The sequence below is a fragment of the Opisthocomus hoazin genome, chromosome 6 (genome assembly GCF_030867145.1).
Source record: "Opisthocomus hoazin isolate bOpiHoa1 chromosome 6, bOpiHoa1.hap1, whole genome shotgun sequence".
In the NCBI taxonomy this organism is placed as follows: domain Eukaryota; kingdom Metazoa; phylum Chordata; class Aves; order Opisthocomiformes; family Opisthocomidae; genus Opisthocomus; species Opisthocomus hoazin.
The window spans coordinates 12,229,815-12,247,215 of NC_134419.1; the positions used below are offsets into that span (position 1 = coordinate 12,229,815).

Here is a 17,401-nt window from a genome sequence, read left to right on the forward strand (position 1 = left end):
TTGCAGTCTGCTTTCCCTCTGAAGAGAAATTTGCTGCTTTCAGAGCCTATCTGTCGCAGCTCTTTTGAAGGGAGGGTCAGCTGTGTCCAGTGTTTCTTACTCTGAGTTTCTCATGTTTCCACGGGTCCTCCCACACGGCTGGGGCTGCACCACAGCAGGCAGGCTGGGCGATGCTCAGGCATTCTCCCTCTGTGTCCTCATCCACTTCCAGCCCACGAGCTGAGTTTTGTCTCTTTCCTGAGAAACCTTGGTGACTTGTGGTGGGGTGGTACAGGCATGGGGAAGTATGCACCCAGCCCTCCGCTCTCCCGTAGCCGGCGTGGCACGCACCGAATGGGACACAGCCGACCGTGGAGAAATGGTTAAGCCCTGTGTCCTCTGCAGCTTGACTGCTTGGTGTCTACACCTGGGCACTTCAGCACTGTTAACACTTTATTTTAATGGGTTTTTTCTAATTTTCCATCTCGGCGGCACGTGCTCCCCGCGTGCCCTGGGCTGGGCTGTGCGCTTGCTGCTCCTGGGAGCTGCTCTGCTGCCGCCACGGGCTCGATCCACCATGGAAGTTGGGTGTTTCCCCTGGCTATTTAAATTATTTGTTGTTTCCATTTACCCACCCAGCTTCTTGCCCTCCCGCTGCCTGCCCTGGTGGTGATGTCATCAGCACATATGTCTGACCTCACGATAATTTCCACCTAGGGGTCATGAGGGTTGCAGCCAGGGTCCAAAAACTGTGTTAGTTCCTCTGCAGCGGCTGCATTTTCCACATGCTAATTTTACTCGCAGGAGTTGGAATTTTTTTTATTTTTTATTATTTCTTATTTGTCTCTTCCAGATGTTTTCAGGCAGTTTTTTTTGTTGTTAAACTAATTCCATTCATGTTTTAAAAATTTATGAAAGCACTAATAAAAATGTCAAAGTGGTAAAAATGTTAGCTTTTGCTCTGCTTTGATTAAATTTTGCAAACTGTTTTTGAATATTAAAAAGCAATATTTTTTTTATTCTCTCTTCCTCTCTCTGTTTCTCTTCAGAAGTGATTTGAGAGGCTTGTTGCGTGGATATCACTCAGCGGGCTCATTTGCACTCCAGAACCTTGGTGCCATGCATCTCTATTAAATAACATAGACAAATTATTCTTTAAAGACACCAAACAAATTGTCACTTCTCCTCTTACATTAAACTGGAAGGAGGAGAGGGAGCGGAGAAGGAGGGGGGTGAACACAAAGGATTTTATCGTTTTTATTCAGTGCATGGCTTTTTTAATTTCATATATATTTTTTAATAATTGAGAAATCCATCGCAACTGGATTTGTTTAAACTTTTTATTAACAGGTCCATGTAAATTTTTGATTGCTGATTATTCAAATAATTGAACATTCTTCTGATGAAAGAACGTTTTTATTTCCCTGTCAGCGTAAATTGGCTACAAAGAGGAAAATGAAGCAGGGCTTGCTACTGTGCCGTATCCCATAGGGATGGATTTGCGGGGGGCTTCCAACTCCATTTCTCACTCAGCTGGAGGAGAGCAGTGCTCCTCAGCCTCTCCTGGGAATGAGATGCCTCATGCAGTAGCTGCTGTTGTCTGTCTGGTGGTGTCCTCCAGAAGGACGGCAGGGTGGAAAGAATGGGACTGGTCTTGGGGAGGGCACGGCCCCTGGGGTGCCCTTGCTGAACAGACGTGAGCCCATTGTGAGTGCATCTCCACATTCCATGGGTGGTGCGTGCGAGTGGTGCTAGACCATCTTCCTTAGGTTCAGCTTGGGCAATGATGCGTGCAGTTGCAGCACTGATCATGGAGACCTCCCTGCTGCCCGTCCCGGCTGCGATGAGCATCAGTACCATCCTTCGCTGTGCTCATGGTGTTGGATGTGCTCTGTGCTCCGGCACCACTTTCCCACTTGTATTGCAGAGCTTTGTGTTGGGCTTGGTTTTGTTTGAGACTGTCAGACCTGCCTTTTTCCAGCCAGCTTGCTAGGCGGGATCATTTCCAGCTTCATTTTTTGTTTGTTTTAAATGAACAGCTGCTTTTCTTTTTGCCCTATTCAGGAAATCATCGAATTCCCTATCCTGAAGCTGAATGGCAGGACGATGGAGATTGAATCCACCTTTCACATGTATGTTCAGCCTGTGGTGCATCCCCAGCTTACGCCCTTCTGTACAGAGGTAAAGTGCAAAGGTTGCCCGGTGCTCCAAGAGTCTCCCTGGGAAGCAGATTTCCATTGCACCAGGGGTTGGGGTCGCCTCTTCATGGTGCAGCTGCAAGGCAGTGTGTCGTGCCAGCCTCAGGTGAAGGACAAAGGGAATCAGGTTTTGTCATTGCAGTAGCATGACACCTCAGTTTGGATTCGTAAATAGCTCTAGCTGTGATCTGCTAACCGAGATAGATGTATTTATGATTAACAAACAAAAAAATGGGTGACCACAAAATAAAAGCACTCGTGTTAGCTGATGCTCAAAATCCTGTAGCCTCTCTGTAAGCTCTTTGTGACTGTGCTGCGCTGCTCTTTGGTGGGGAAGGTCAAAGAGAGCATGGTCCAAGGGAAGAAAGTGTTGTATGGCTGCATGGTTCAGAGGCTCTAAATGACTCTCCTGTGGGCCTGCCTGTTGCCATTTGATGAGTCCTTCAGAGTGGTAGGATAACTCATGTCTGTATTGTAAAGACTTTCTTTTTGAAGTCGTGCTTGTGGGGCACTTGAAATGATTGCTGGAGAAGCCGCCTCTTGTTACTTGGTTACTCACATTGCTGAGGACAGCTGCTCTCAAGCTGCGGCCACCTTTCCTCAGGTACAGACGAGAGGATGGCGGTGGTAAATGTGATCCCTGATAGTTCAAAGGAATAGGGGGGCAGGGGTTGTTTTGTGGTTTTTTATTTGTTTGTTTTCTTTATTCAGCACAAAAAGTGAACTGTTTCTGCAAGGGTGTTTTTCCTCCCTGCTGTGACCATCAAAACAAAATTTCTAAGTTCCTTTTGCTTTGGGCTGTTTTCCTTTCACTCCGCTATTTTGATGTTGGCCAGCTCAGTGACTAAAGTATTGACTGTGGCAGTCAGGATATCCAAGTTCTTCATTCTGTCCTGCTCTCATCCAGGATCATCGAAACCCAACCTCGGTGGCTGCAGGTTTAGGTCCTTGAAGTGCTTGTCCCATGTGTATTAACTTGATGAAAAATGACTCCTCTGTGTTAGGTGGAGTTCTCTCCAGGACCAGCCAGCCCCTTCCACATTTCCACATTGTAAAAACAAATACTTTTCTTTTTTTTTCATTCTCTTGTAACTGAAAACCAGCTGAAGGTATTTTATTTAAACTTAAAAAAAAAAAAACTAAGCACAGAAAACGTTATTCCCAGGTGAGGGGCTTTCAGAAAGCTATAAATGTGTGAAAACAGAGGGTTATAATGGAAACAGTTTTGCAACCTTAATGCTAGAAAGCTGGGCAACTACTTTGGCTGTCCTTATCCCCATGAGACTTGCTGGATGTATGTTCGTACAAATGTGATAAATCTCACAGCTTGCACCTGATCTTTGCTAAGAGCAACATCATCTTCTGTAGCAGAGCCCAAAATGTCCATTTTGTATGTCATCTAAATTGTGGAGACAAGTCGTCTCACTCTTTAACTCCCACCAAAATTCCTTTCTCTGGACATTCTTCTGTTGCGTCCTTCCCCCCACTGCTGAAGGTTGCAGCCCTGTTGTTGCCTGAGAGTCTGCATGACTGACTTGGTGTGGCTGTCTGAGCTGAACGGAGCCTCCAGCCCGCTGCAGCCTGAGGACACTGAGAAGTTCTCTGGATGCCAAGCTTGTGACCGAGACATTCAACCCATCATATGCTCCCGCACCACGGTGCTGGTTTCTCTGTCTTCTCTTGCTCAGGGGAGCCTGGAGCAGCTGTTTGTGTCTCTGCAGGCTCATGTCTCCTGTGTGGAGCCCTTCAGTGAGCGAGGCTGTGTGTGTGTGCTGGCTGTGCCTTTGCAGGAGTCCCAAGATTGGGCATGGGCGTCCCAGCTGCAGTGCTGCAGATTCTGCCGCTCACTTCGGTCTGTGTCTTGTGTCTGGCATTGGATAAAAATGGGCAGTGCTGAGGCCAGCAGGCAAAGCGATCACAGAGGCCCCACTGGTGTGTATCGGTGGCACAAAATGGTCCAACTTGCCAGGTTTGGCAAGGGCTCTGTTATTAACAGCGTGGGTTAGGGAGCTGGTTTTAATCCTAGCCTGGAAGCCACAGGCTCCTGCGCAGCTCCCTGCTGCGCCCGTGCGGCTCAGTGCACAGCATGGCCCCTGTCCCTCCTGGCTTGGCCATCCTGTCACAGGGGCTGCCGTGATGCCCGGGGAGTGGGGTCATGCTGGAGGGATCACTGGGCTTGTCCCTGGGCTCCGTATCTGGGGCTGACTTTGAAACCCTGCCCTCAGAGCCACCGGTGATCTGGTCATACTGGGGACCTTACTAAACAGTTGCAAAAATATTCTTTTGTATTTCCAGCTGCTTTTTTGCGGGGGCTGTAGTGGCTGTGTAGAGACCAGTGGGGTTGGTGGCCCCTGCTAGGCAGGCTCAGGGATCAGCCCTGTGCCGCCAGTGTAGGTTCCCCTGAGACCCCGGGGACAAAGCCGGGGCATGCCATGTGTCCAGCTCCTGTGGAGCCGTGGCCCGCATGGCTCCAGCATTTGCCGTTGACTTTCAGCTGGTTTATGTTTTCTTAAAAATACTCATTTTGCTAAATGCCACTAAAGGGCTTCGTCTAGGCACCTCTGCTTACAAAGGGTGAGATTTATTGGCCTCTTTGTCTACAAAGAAAGACCAGGTCTGATTATCAGATTGTACACCAGAGACAAGTGCTTAGGTAATCAGCAAACTGTCTTGGAGTAGAAATACGATGGTTTCCCAGATAAACTCTGTAGGAAAAGCAGTGGTGTTGACATTACACGAGAGCCTGTCTGTTTTGCTGCTGCTTTCCCCTTTCCCCTCTCCTCGCTGCCTGTGCCGGGAAGCAATAGGACTGCTTAGTATAGACTGCGTGTGGGAGGATTACTGGGGCTGCTTGACATTACTCCTTGCATCTGGACTACATCTCACACCCATCTTCCTTCTTGAAGAAGACAGCACAGTATGGGAATGGGGCCTGCAAGGGTGGAGAGCTCGTGGTCACCCTCAAGGCATCCGTTTGCTTAGCTTTTGGTGTGTCTGTGCTCTCCCCTGGCTATAGGAGATTCCTCCTCTTCCCCACACAAGTGGCCAGAGGCATGTCTTCCAGTGCTGGGTCACTCTGTACCCCTCTGGTCCCCTTTCTCTTGACCTGCATCTGTAAAACAGCAGGTCATGAGGCTTGGTTATGGTGAGGGGTGTGCTCTGTCTCTTTAGACAGAGAAGGTGGAAAGTGCTTGCAAGTGGTTAAAAGCTGTTAGGTATACAAGGCTTATCACGCCCTTTTGAAAGATGCAAGTGGTTTGTCTTGATGCCCAAGAAAGTTCATGCCAGGAGCTTAATTGAAAGGTTCCCTCTACACAGAAGGTGCTTGTACAGGCTTTTTCATGGTACTTTGCTCTCTTTTTACGATTAATTTTTATTGATTTTTTTTTTTCCCTGAAGGAACAGGCAATAAAAGGACAAAAAGATAAATGCCTTATACCTTGTTTACGTTTCCAAGTACCATGTGCTTCTTGGGATCACCAGTGAAACTTTATAATTGTGCAGTTTTATGTTTTTATACTTTATCAAAGCTGCAAGACCAGATAATGCTGCAGAGACCCACTGCACTAGGTTGGGTGTTACAGATGGATGTAACTGATAGCAGAAAGGATCGGAAAGGATGAGAGAGTAGAAACCTGGTGGCTTTTGCACGCTCTCTGACCTGTAGTGAAATGTACCCATGGAGCAGATACATCCCTTTGTGTTGGTGTGTGTGATTTCTGCAGCATGAATCTTGCGTGGATGTCTGCTTGGCGATGTGTTCTTGCACAGATGAGTTGGTACTTTGCTTGGCCTGGAAGGGAATGATTTTTGGGCAAGGTCAAGCAGTGACTCTTTGGTGGGACCTCTGTGTCCGCCTTCCCATCCCTTCCTCCTGCTGATGGGAAGTGTCTGGGTGAGGCCATTTCACCCTGTCCTGCCATGGCCATCAGGGGTGCAACACTGAAGAGATGCAGTCCTGAAGGTGCCTGGAGTGGTAGAAGCCATTTACATCAGTGCTGGCCATGATACTGAAAGGTTGCCTGTCATCCTTAGTACAGGAAAGACAGGGACCTGTTGGAATGGGGCCAGAGGAGGCTACAAAAATGATCTGAGGGCTGGAGCACCTCTACTGTGAGGAAAGGCTTGAGAGACTTTGGGCCGTTCGGCCTGGAGATGAGATGGCTGCAGAGAGACCTTATTGCGGCCTTTCAGTACTTAAAGGAGGCTTATAAGAAAGATGAGGACAGACTTTTTAGCGGGGCCTGTTGTGACAGGACGAGGGATAATGGTTTTAACCTGAAAGAGGGTAGATTCAGACTAAATATAAGGAAGAATTTTTTTTTTGTGATGAGGGTGCTGAGGCACTGGCACGGATTGCCCAGAGAGGTGGTAGATTCCCCATCCCTGGAAACATTCAAACTCAGGTTGGACAGGGCTCTGAGCAACCTGATCGAGTTGAAGATGTCCCTGCTTGCTGCAGGAAAATTGGACTTGATGTCCTTTAAAAGTCCCTTCTAACCCAAACTAATCTATGATTCTCTGATGCTTTCCCAAAAGCTCATCTTTCAGCCACTTCCAGAGGTTTGGGTTGAGCTGCCCTCTGAGAGGCAGAGCCAGCACTTTGCAGTGGGTGAGCTGTCCACCTCTGCCAGGTGAATGCATGGACAGAAAGACAGCAAGAAATGCAAAAAAGCCAGTGAGCTTTAAAAACTGCTCTAAAGAGCCGTGTGTTAATCTCTCAGATCTGTTTGCCTTTTGGAGTATAAAAAGTCTGTAGGTAGCAGCTGTTACCCAATTAAAATACAGATTAATATAAAAACAGTTTCTGGAATATAAAAGAGTGTCTGTGTCCCTCCACTTCCTTAAAATTCCACCTCATAATGGCTTGATGAACTTGAGAAACCCACCTAGAGGAACTCTGCATTCTTAAAATTAAAATACTTTCCCTAAAAGGTATATATTACCATTCCATGGAAGTCACTATGAGAAAATAATCTTTCCACTTACAGCTTATTCAGTGAGTCAGGTATTTGGTATTCATTAAATGTAATTACAGTTTAATTGGAGTTTAATCTCTTTTTTTTTTTTTCCCTTCTTCTGAGTTCAGTGCTGTAAGCCAAGCAGCTAAAGAAACAGAGAGGTAGAAACCATTGAGCTTCTTTCAGTTGTGACGCATTTAATAAAGCAGAGCCCTGTGGTTGGTGAGAGGGCTTATGTTTTACCAGTAGGTTGAGCTGATCTGCATGGAAGAGTTGCTCCTGGGTGGTGGTGGGGCTGTCAGCACCTCTTGACTGGACGCTGTGGCTTCTGGAGGCTCGGATGCGTGTGCAGGCAGCAGGGCATGCTTCTAGGCTGTGTTTGACCTTTATTTTATGAAAACGTGTGAGATGTGTAGCTTCAGGAAAGTGCCATATGAAGTGAAATCCTGTAGTGTGCACTTGTTTTAATAATGATTTTTTTAATTACTTGGGTGCATTGATGGCAAGCTACTGACCTCCAATATTCAATATGTTAAAAGACAGTTTTGTCAGTTAGAAGGCAGGCAGAAAAATTATCTGTTTTCCATGTGCCTCAAGCTATCCTGGGCAGATGCAGGCAGAGGCCCATGAGACTGCATCTTTTTATGCGTGTGTCTAGCTTTAAACAGCCACAGAGTCTCGATACAGTTAGTAGGACTATCTGCTGGCAGGGCCTGTTCCTAAGGAACCTCCTGAAAAACAGGGTAGACCAGGGTTCTGGAAGAAAGTGGTCTTCGGATTTCCTTCAGTTGTTGTAAGTACAACTTCAAAATCTAGAGGGTTGCTGTGATGGACTGTGGGAAAGCACACGTGCTGGCTGCTCAGCGCAGGGGAGAATGACTGGGTCCACTCTGGGTCTCACCAGTAGTGGTCTATTTTGTTTATCTAACACTGTGCAATTTTGGTGTCACTGTGATAGCAGGGGAATGACCGGAGACCCTGGTAGCTACCGCTGCCTGTGTGAGCCAGGGCAACATCAAAACTGGTGAAATGCGTGTTGAAAAAGGGCACCGTTTTGGGCGTCGTGCCGGCACGTGAAGCTGAGGGCATCACTGCTCCCCAAGCGGCTCCTGCCCTGCGGAGAGTTTTGTGTTTTATGGTGTGGGTAGGAGCCTCGCTGCGTTTCTGTGTTTGGGATGAAGCTGTGCCAGTGGCTGGGGAACTGCCAGGGTCGCTGTGCTGTGGCTGGCTCCTCGGCAATGTCCATGTGGGTCACAGGAGCATGTCTTGGTTGCAGCAAGATGGACAGGAGAGGAGACCTCTCTAATGATCTTTTGAGTGCTTCTCTGACACCTGCTTTCTGTTTGTCTCTCGTTTCAGCTGACTGGGATTATTCAAGGCATGGTGGATGGGCAGCCGAGCCTCCAGCAAGTGCTTGAGGTGAGCAGAGTAACCTTTAGTTCCTGAACTCTGACCTCTGGTCCTGTTGTCCCTTCTTCATCTCCTTCCCTGCACCCTCCCCTTGCTGAGAATCGAACCGCGTAATTTGACTATGATTACAGCTTCATTAGAATAACATTTGCTGTCATGTTGGTGACATGCTGCTGAGAGTATTGAACCATTGATCTGTCATCTCCAGCTGTTCATGTCAAGGGTGCTGACAAGATATCCAAACTCCTGCCAGTAGATAGGAGAAGAGGCAATTCTTGCTTGAGCCAGTTTTAAAGCACCAAGACATTGCTCGAGACCACTGCTCCGGGACCTTCTGCCTTCGTTTTATTTCCCCTCCCTCAGCAAATTAATTTTTTCTACCTATTTAAAAGCTCAATAATACATGTAGTATAGAAAGAAAATGCATCTAAAATTTAATCTGGAGGATGTACGAATGCAGAGATAGCCCTAATAGTGCCATCTGCTTAATGTTGAATTCCTACAGCATTTAGGGCCTAATTAGCTTGGAAGTATTCCTCCATCAATAGCTTTTGTTGGTAGTCAAATAAGGAAGGAAACCTCTTCAAGCAGAGCCTGCTTGGGCTGCAGGTTGGTGTTCGATGCATTGTCTCTGTCAGGATTTCCACTGCTGTGTTGCCTAATTGTTCCTAATCAGAATAATTGCAACAATTGCTTATCTGAGGAAATCAAATTAAAGGCTTTAAAATCCTCCATGGAGATAGCATTTCATGGGCACTCACATCAGGGAGTTTAGAAAGGTTACCGCTGCTATCCCTCACTCCAGGGAGCCTTGTGCAGGGCTGGCTGGAGGATCCCTGCAGCCCAAGGGATGCAGAAGTCTGGCTGGGAGGCTGGATGCTGCTTTAGGGGAGCGTTACTCCAGACGGCTGTTGGACAGTGGGTCACAGAAAGAAGCGCTGTCCTCTGCCAGAAAGGCTGCAGCAGTGACACAAGGTCGGAGACGGTGCTCTCTGTAGGTGACATCTTGCATCCACGCAAACCCCAGCTCTCCCTAGTGCTCTCTAGAGAGCGTGTAGCAGCGATGTGTGTCCGTAAGCTACGGATGCCTGTGCCTGCTTCCCCAGGAGGGAGAGCCCGCTTTGCCTGGGTGGGTGAATGTACATCGCTGCTGGAGAACTGCAGAAAATGGTTCATTCTCTTTCTATGGGAGCTTCTTAGAGTGTGGAAACATTTCTGTAGATTTTTTTTTTTTTTATTTGGACCGAAAAGGTGTTCATACAGCAGCATGTTTCTGGGTTAAAATGAGATTTGGGTCAGGCAGCTTCTAGGGCATGCTAGTTTGTTCAGGAGTGGAAAGTGTCAAGTGAGGGAAAAGAGGAGGGACTTCTATTGCTGAAGCACTAGAAATGCTGCTAGTGAGGCTGCAAAATAGCAGCTGATTGCCTGTCAAGTGCAGATTTTGGGCATGTCATTTGCTAGTTGTAGCTGGAATAAGTGTCTGTGCAGGGGTTTTATTCTAGGTTAGTTCCTCCTGGTTAATCCCCGAGGTGGATGTGCATCCTCCAGATTAATGCAGCCCATTTCTGAAGTGGATCCAGAACATGGGTCCCAATGGGAAGTTGATCAGAAATAGTTGATTCACTTTAAATCCACAGCGTACCCCGAACAAGCACCTCCTCGGAACTGTAGAGAGAAAAGAGACACCCAGCCTGGAGAGAAAGGGGACGCGTGGCTTTGGTTGTTACTGCCGCACAGTGCCTGTGTGTACCCAGCCCTTCCATTTCGCCCCCTCTTCCATACCCCTTGGAGCTGTATGAATTGGAGCCTGTGAGAAATACTGTAGGTGAGGGATGCCATCCCAGGATGTCCGTGTTTTCTCCACACGGAGGGGACAGAAGTTACAGTCACTATGAGCCAGTTTGGTACAGGGAGAGGAGAAGTGGGGGAAGAATGCCAGGTAACAGCACAGTTGTGTCGTCCTGTTAGCACTGCACAACTTCCATCCCTCCGCAAGCAGAGCTGCTGCAGGGTCTGATAAGATCATCTCTGCTTTGGTTGCCTGATGTCTACTATCAGAAATCTTCAAAGGTCCAAACGTGCTGTTGTTGAGATGGCAAGCAAAGAGAGAAGAGAGAGAGAGAGAGGGTGGATAAGATCACAATTTTCTTCTTTCTTGATTGCAAGCAGCTTATCTGAGTTTAACTGTTGTGGCTCGGCCTGTCTCTGCAAAACTCATCCCCTTTTCTTGCCTTCCTTTCAGAGGGTTGACGAGTGGATGGCGAAGGAAGGCCTCTTAGATCCCAGCGTCAAGTCGATTTTTGTGACCTGTGGAGACTGGGATTTGAAAGTGATGTGAGTATGGAAGGGGAGGGAGATGTTTCTGGGCTTCATTGCTTCATGCTTGCCTGCACTGTGTACATCTTTGTCCTTAGAAGCCTCTGACTGTCCCCAGTCTTTGTTTCTTAGGGAAATCGTTGTTTGCCGTGCATAATAGGGAGTGGAGGGTTGTTTAAGAAGACAGGTGCTGGGCATAGTGCAAGATCCCTGTCTAGGGTATTCCCTATAGCAAATTAATCCTTTCAGAATGTCAAGAAAGGTTTAAACTGGAGCTTTGTAATGTTTTCTATTTTATCCAATATACTTTCCAAAGGGATGGATATTTCTGAATGCATACATGGAACTTTCTTTCTGTACACCCAGATCAAGCAAAGGTCCTTCCCTGATTTAGTCACGTAAGGCCTGCACTCTGTCATCTTGGCACGATAACTGGGTGTGAATCACAGAATAGTCTTTGGAAAGGGAGTACAAGCCAAGTCTGGCGTGCTGCACTGGTGTTCTTACTGTTAAGGTCATCTTCATCAGCTGGGTGACTGTATCTGGAGAGTGGCAGGTGGGGACCTGCACTGGGATCTGCAAGTGTTACTGCCTGTGCGTGTTTTGCTATAAAAATAGCTAGACCACCAACCTAAATGTTATTTTAAAAAATGGAGTTAAATGTCTAAAAATTAGATTAGTCTAATCTGTAAGGTTTCTGCAGATCAGTGTCATACTGTGCTGAATTCACTTGGATTCCTATAATCTTGCTTCAGATATTCATTTCCTCAGAGAGCTGGATAAAGAATCCTGTTGTTATCACACCAGTAAAGCATGGGCTTGACACATCCAATGCTAAACTGACATCCACAACTCGTTAGTAGCATTACTTGGTTTTCACTGTGACATTGGTTTTCCCAAGTCGGAGGCGTAAATAAACTGCACACAGCCTAGGAGCAATCAGCACCAGTTCTTCCCTGCAGAATGGTCTTTGTAGAGTGGCAGATCCTTGCCTCCTCTTGGTGTGATTAGTGAGATGTGAGATACGAGGACCGAAACAGCAGCACAAGCTCTAGAGGAGATGAGAAATTTGCTGTGCTCAACAGGAGTGTGGTATGTGAGCTTTTGAGTCAAAATCTGGGTCTCTGCTGGGGCTGTGTCCAGAGCTGGTATATATTGCCAATTCCCGTGTTACTGGTTTAAATTAAGTGTGAGGCTTATTTTTCTTTATAGATCATGTTTAAACTTTTATTAGAGACCAGCACAAAGACAGCTGCAGGGATGTGCTAAACTTCTGTTTCTCATCTGTTCTCTTTTCTTAGTTCTTTAGTCCTGTATTGCTGTTCTGAGAGTCCAGTTTCCAGCTTTTGGTGACGGTGGTGAGGAACAGTTATCTTTGCTCAAAGCCCATCTTTCCATTGCTTTCACAGTGGGATGACAAGGTTCCCAGATAATGACATCATAACTTGGTGTCTGTATGGAGTGGGCAACCTTCTGGATGGTTTGGGGTTTTTTTTGCTTCAGAGCTCTACAGTGGGCAAACAGAGGTAAAGATGAGCCCAGTTTCTGGTGAGCTGTGGAGGTTGTGGGGTGAGCTGGCTCAGCAGGGCATGCAGTTCTGGTGCAGAGATACTCAATTCGCCATTTGCAGTGGTCTCTCGCATGGATTGTGCCTCACTAGGCATCTGGAAAAGAAGACTCCACTCCTGGCCATGAGATTACAGCGAGTCGTTCGTTTCTCCCTCTTCCTCTTAAAAAATTTTTTTAAACCATTAACTTCAGAATTCAATCCTGAAGCGTCTCCAGGGCAAAGCAGAACATTTTTGTGTTTCGAACCACATGGATAGTGGGAGTCTGGCTGTGGCCGCTTGGTGAGTAGCACATCACGCTGCTCCGTCGCCGATCAGGTGCCGCAGCGTGTAGCGTCACATCTGATTAGTGCCGTGCCAGTGAATGAGGCTTGAGTGAGGACTCCCTGCCAGCTCTGACTTGTCTCATTTCCCATTACTTTTATCCGTCACCGCAAATGCCGAGTCTCCCTCCTGAACTAATTAAGTTTGCGTGTGTTTAGACACATTGCCAAATAGGGTTTAGCAAAGCAGAACTGAGCATCTCTTTTTAAAGAGGGAAAGCAGAGAGCTGAAACAAGGCCGCTCAGACAGGGAAACAGAGCCTCAGAGATGTGGAACATCTAGGAGGTATTCCAGGCAGTCACTCTGTGCTTCCCTACAAGACTTGCGGAGTAGCTGGTGCCCTTTGCTACTGTGTTGAGACAACATGCTGGGCATGGAGAGCACTGGGGCAATGGGAGGGGAGGTGGTCCTGCTTGTCCACGGTTGGAGGAGTGTGTTGGTGGAAGTATTGCATGGTAGAAATCCCACTGGGTTCCAGAGGAATTCGGGACAATGAGGTGAGTGCAGTGCTTCCTGGCTTAGGGAGCAGTGACTTGGAGCATGTCCATTTCCAACTTTGCTGCTCCTTTGCTCAGCTTCCTTAGTAATGACAACTCCTTGCACAGCTGTCTGCAAAGCAAACTTTAGTCCTCTTACCCAGTGTCTCGTGTGGTTTGGAGTTCCTATCCTCTGTTCTCCTTAACTCAACTTTCAATGGGAAACCACGCAGCCTTGTTCCTGGCTTCTCCAGCAGTGACCTGGCTATTTAGTCTGACTTCTGTCTGCTTGTGCTGTTGAAGAGGTGAGGCATAGTATCTTCTGGACAGGCCTGTCTGCTATGGGTGTTTCCAGCAGGTGTCACTGGGACTGTACTAGGACACTGGGAGGCACAGTGGGGTGAGCAAGCTTGATGGGGGGTGACTAGAACGAAGAGGAGGAATCTACAAGACTGTGAGTGGTGGACGCGGGGACAAGGTGGAGAAATAGTCCTGTTAAAGCCAGGAGTTGCAACGTGTAGCACTGCTAGCTCAAAGGAAAGCACCAGAGGAATAGCAATTGTCAGTGTCCTGCTGTCTGCTGATGGTGTCTAGCAGTATCCGAGTCTGCAGGATTCCAGGTAGAAACTCAGCTGCTAAAGGACCTGTGAAGCCTCTGCTTGGCTCGGGGATCTTGAAGGAATAAGGCACTGTGTGGCTACAGACTGGATTTCTCTTGAACGTTGGACCTTTCTTGGAAGATCACAGAACTGTTTGTCTGGCTTCCCTCTGACAACAGGGAGCACTAGTCTCAAGGAGCTGGGTGCCCAGAAGAGGACATCAAGCATCTGGGAAGGGGTCATGGAGGTTCAGCAGGGTCGAGGTCCTCGGTCATGCCACCAAAGGCTTTGTCATGGGTGTGGTGCACCATCAGAAGGAGTGTTCCAGGTGGAGGGATTTGGTTGCTGCTAGAGGGAGCCTGTTGTGCGAGAGGGCTCCGAAATGGAGCACTGATCCTCTGCTGGCTGCGCTTGGATCAACCGGCTTTCAGCGCTCAGCATGTGTGAACCAGGCTGGAGTCGGGGAGACAGCAGCTCTCCTGCCCCCCCTCCCCTTCCCTCTTGTTAAGATGCAATTTCTTTAATGAGGAAAACCTCTTGAGTAGGAACATCACCTTTCTGAAGGCTTGTCCTGACAAGGCAGTTCAAGCCGACAGAGTCGCATATCAACTTCGGCAAATATCAGTCACTCATTACAGAGACTCTTCTCCCCCCCACCCCCCAGCAACACCCCTCGTTCCCAGACAGGGGAATGAATCACACTCCTGCTCTTGAATACATCATGACAAGTCGTGGTTCTAATGAGAGAGGGCCATTCATTCTGGGTGGAAAGTTCCCTGTGTCGACACAGAAATGTTATTAATTAAAGAGAGCTACCTGAAGCAAAGGATGAAAGGAGCACCAGACCTGCCAAGCTAAAATATGAGTGGGGATACAGCCTCGTTAGGCGCACGGTCCTCGGGCCTCCGAGTGCTCAGCGGGAGGATTCCTTTAGCCTGTTGCAAGGAGCTATCCTCCAAGTTTAACAGCTCCAGGGATGGATTCAGATACTCGGCGTAGTCTACTTTAATGCTTGGACCTCATCCTGCACCTAGGATGGAAATGCCACTAGTCATTAAGCAAATTACATTGATGTGGCATAGGGTGGTGAGGGTAACGTGCCTCTGAGGGGCTGAGGGAGCCACTGACTGCAGGAGACGGTGTTAGTGGAAAAGAGGGTACTCGGTGTCTGCCACGGTTGAGCTGTTGTAATGTAAGCTCTTTATTGTGGTTTGTCTCCTCTGAAATGTCAAATTGCCTCCTTCCACTTACGTTACCAGTTTGCCTGTTCTTAAGCACAATGTGAATTAATCTTGGTAATGGAAGAAGCATTTTTGCTGTGTTCATAGCTACAGAGTTGAGATATGGTGAGGTTAAGTGATGTGCCTGTGGTTGTGCAAGCAGGCAGAGGAGCTGAAGCCACATGTGCTGAATGTCAGACCTGCACCTGAATGTCAAGAGCATCAGTTAATCCTTCTCCTTCTAGTTTTGGATCATTCTGCAAATGCATTGAACATAGGTAAAAATGCATGTCGGCTTTGGTCTGTGTACCTCTGGCATGAGGATACTTGTACTGCACTTACTGTGGCTAATCAGAACATGCTAATTTATGTCTTTACAGGAAACTACTGCTCAGAAGTTTTTTATTTTCTTAAATAAGTGTTAAAAGGCAAGTACTCTCTAATATAGTGATAAAACACAGTGAAGTGTCTTGAAATGTTTATAGCCTTTGGTGCTCTTACTAGGTTGCATATTAGTAAATTCTGAGCAGTAAATTACACCACTGCTTAATTTTATCTTACAGTTTTAATTCTTTCTTTGCAAGTTGCACAGGCTGGGAGGATGCTTGCCTTCTCAGACCAGCTCCGAGTGCGGGAGTGGGTTGGTCTTTCCAGGCTTCTGTCCTGGAGGCTTGCTTTGAGGTCAGCCTTAAGTCGTGAATGAAGAAGGATTGATGGTATTAATGTCCCTTGTGTGTGCTGCTCTGTATCACAGGACTGGGAGGGGGTTGGTAGCCTCTGCCTGGGGGAGACATTGGAGACAGTCACTGGATGGAGTGAGTAGGACCACTTGGGAGTGAGTGAAACGGCTTGGGTAGCCATGGGGAAAGGCAGGAGAAGGTGGAGGGTGGGCTAGTTGCTTGGCAGCAGGGCAGGAGGTATGTTCAGAGGGTGGCTTTGAGAGTAACAAGAAAGAGCTGGTAATGGAAAGATAACATAGTAATCTGCGTTTAAAAATAATAAAACAATTCCTTTCCAACTAAGGTCTGTGGATTAGCTTGTTGTTGTTGCTTTTAGTGGGGATCATTTTGCTGACCAAGCCTATAGTGTATCTTTTCACACGGTTACATAGGCTGAAGGAAGAGGGTGGTGTGAACTACAGTGGAGGGATGGGACTGAGTATCCAGGGTCAGGAACCTTTCGAGTCAGCTTTGCTGATGGAGTCGTTCATGTAATTACATCCTAAAGTGCTTTGCCGGAGCTAAGCAAGGCAGCCTTGTGAGCATGCTCTTCTCTAGCACTTACAGGGAGTAGCAATGACCCCATTCACTTCTGCGACCCTGCAGTCCAGCTTTTTGTTTTTAAAGGAAATGATATCACTTATGCAAAATAAATTTTGGATTTTAAGATTCCCCCTCTGTACACTCTTATTCAATATGAATATAGCACACTTGACTTTTGTTATCCTCCTGCAGCGGTTCCCCTGGCTGTCTCCTGTTCTTGTCTGTGTTTGAAATCATCCACTTCTGCAAGTTATGTTGTCTGAGGTGTGTGACTCTGGGAATGCCTTTGGGTTAAGCTTTGAACATGAAATCTTTGCATAGGGATCATCAGGCAGTGGACTATCACCTTCAGGTCTGCTACTCGTCTGGCACATCATGGCAAAGGCATTTGTCATAGTCAGGACTGTAGTGGCCACAGATTTATCGAGCTGTGATGCCAGATGCACTCTGGGATGCAGCCTGGGAGTTAAGACCAAAGAAGTTGGAAGCAGTGTAAAAGGTGGTGGAGAAACTTGGAATAAATTTACGGTGTAGGGGAGAATGAGACGGGCATTGCATTGAGTACTTTATTTCCAGCACTGAACCGTCAGGATGAGATGGAGAAGGTGGATTTTCCATCCCTGGGTAACTCAACTCAAGCTGCATTTGGAAGCAGTCACACTGAATTGAGTGCAAGCCATTGGTCTCAGTGTCATCATCTCATACAGAAAGGAACCATAATTCCCTCTGCAGCAGGAATCTCCAAGGTGAATTCTGTGCCCCGTGCTATAATGAATTCAGGTAAAACGGTTTCACAATCAATGAGTCTGCAGCGGATATTTGGTGTAAAGCACACCCCGGCCTCTGTCTGTGTGAAAGAGCCCTCTAACAGCAACTCAGCATCGTGGTTATTCTGTGCCCTGGGGAACCGAGAATCTGGTTGGCTTGGGGACTACAGAGGATAAACTTCTGGAGGGCTGTGTGCCATCTGAGCTGGTTGTCTGCAGCATGTGTGAAAAATAGGATTAGCTTCACAAAATATGAATTTTCTTTATTACTTCAAAAAGCTTAATTTTTCTAGTGTTAGACAGCCGTAGTGTTTCATGCTG

At 47.3% G+C, this 17,401-nt stretch overlaps 1 protein-coding gene across 4 annotated transcripts in view; it reads left to right on the forward strand.

Annotated features, from left to right (window-relative positions):
* Positions 1-17,401, forward strand: part of ERI3 (ERI1 exoribonuclease family member 3) — a 138,890-nt gene that overhangs the window by 22,402 nt on the left and 99,087 nt on the right. For all 4 annotated transcript variants that reach the window (XM_075424652.1, XM_075424654.1, XM_075424653.1 and 1 more), the window contains exons 3-5: positions 2,044-2,160; positions 8,498-8,557; positions 10,791-10,882. In XM_075424652.1, the coding sequence (XP_075280767.1) occupies positions 2,044-2,160; positions 8,498-8,557; positions 10,791-10,882 (269 nt within the window). The remainder of the gene's footprint in view (positions 1-2,043; positions 2,161-8,497; positions 8,558-10,790; positions 10,883-17,401) is intronic.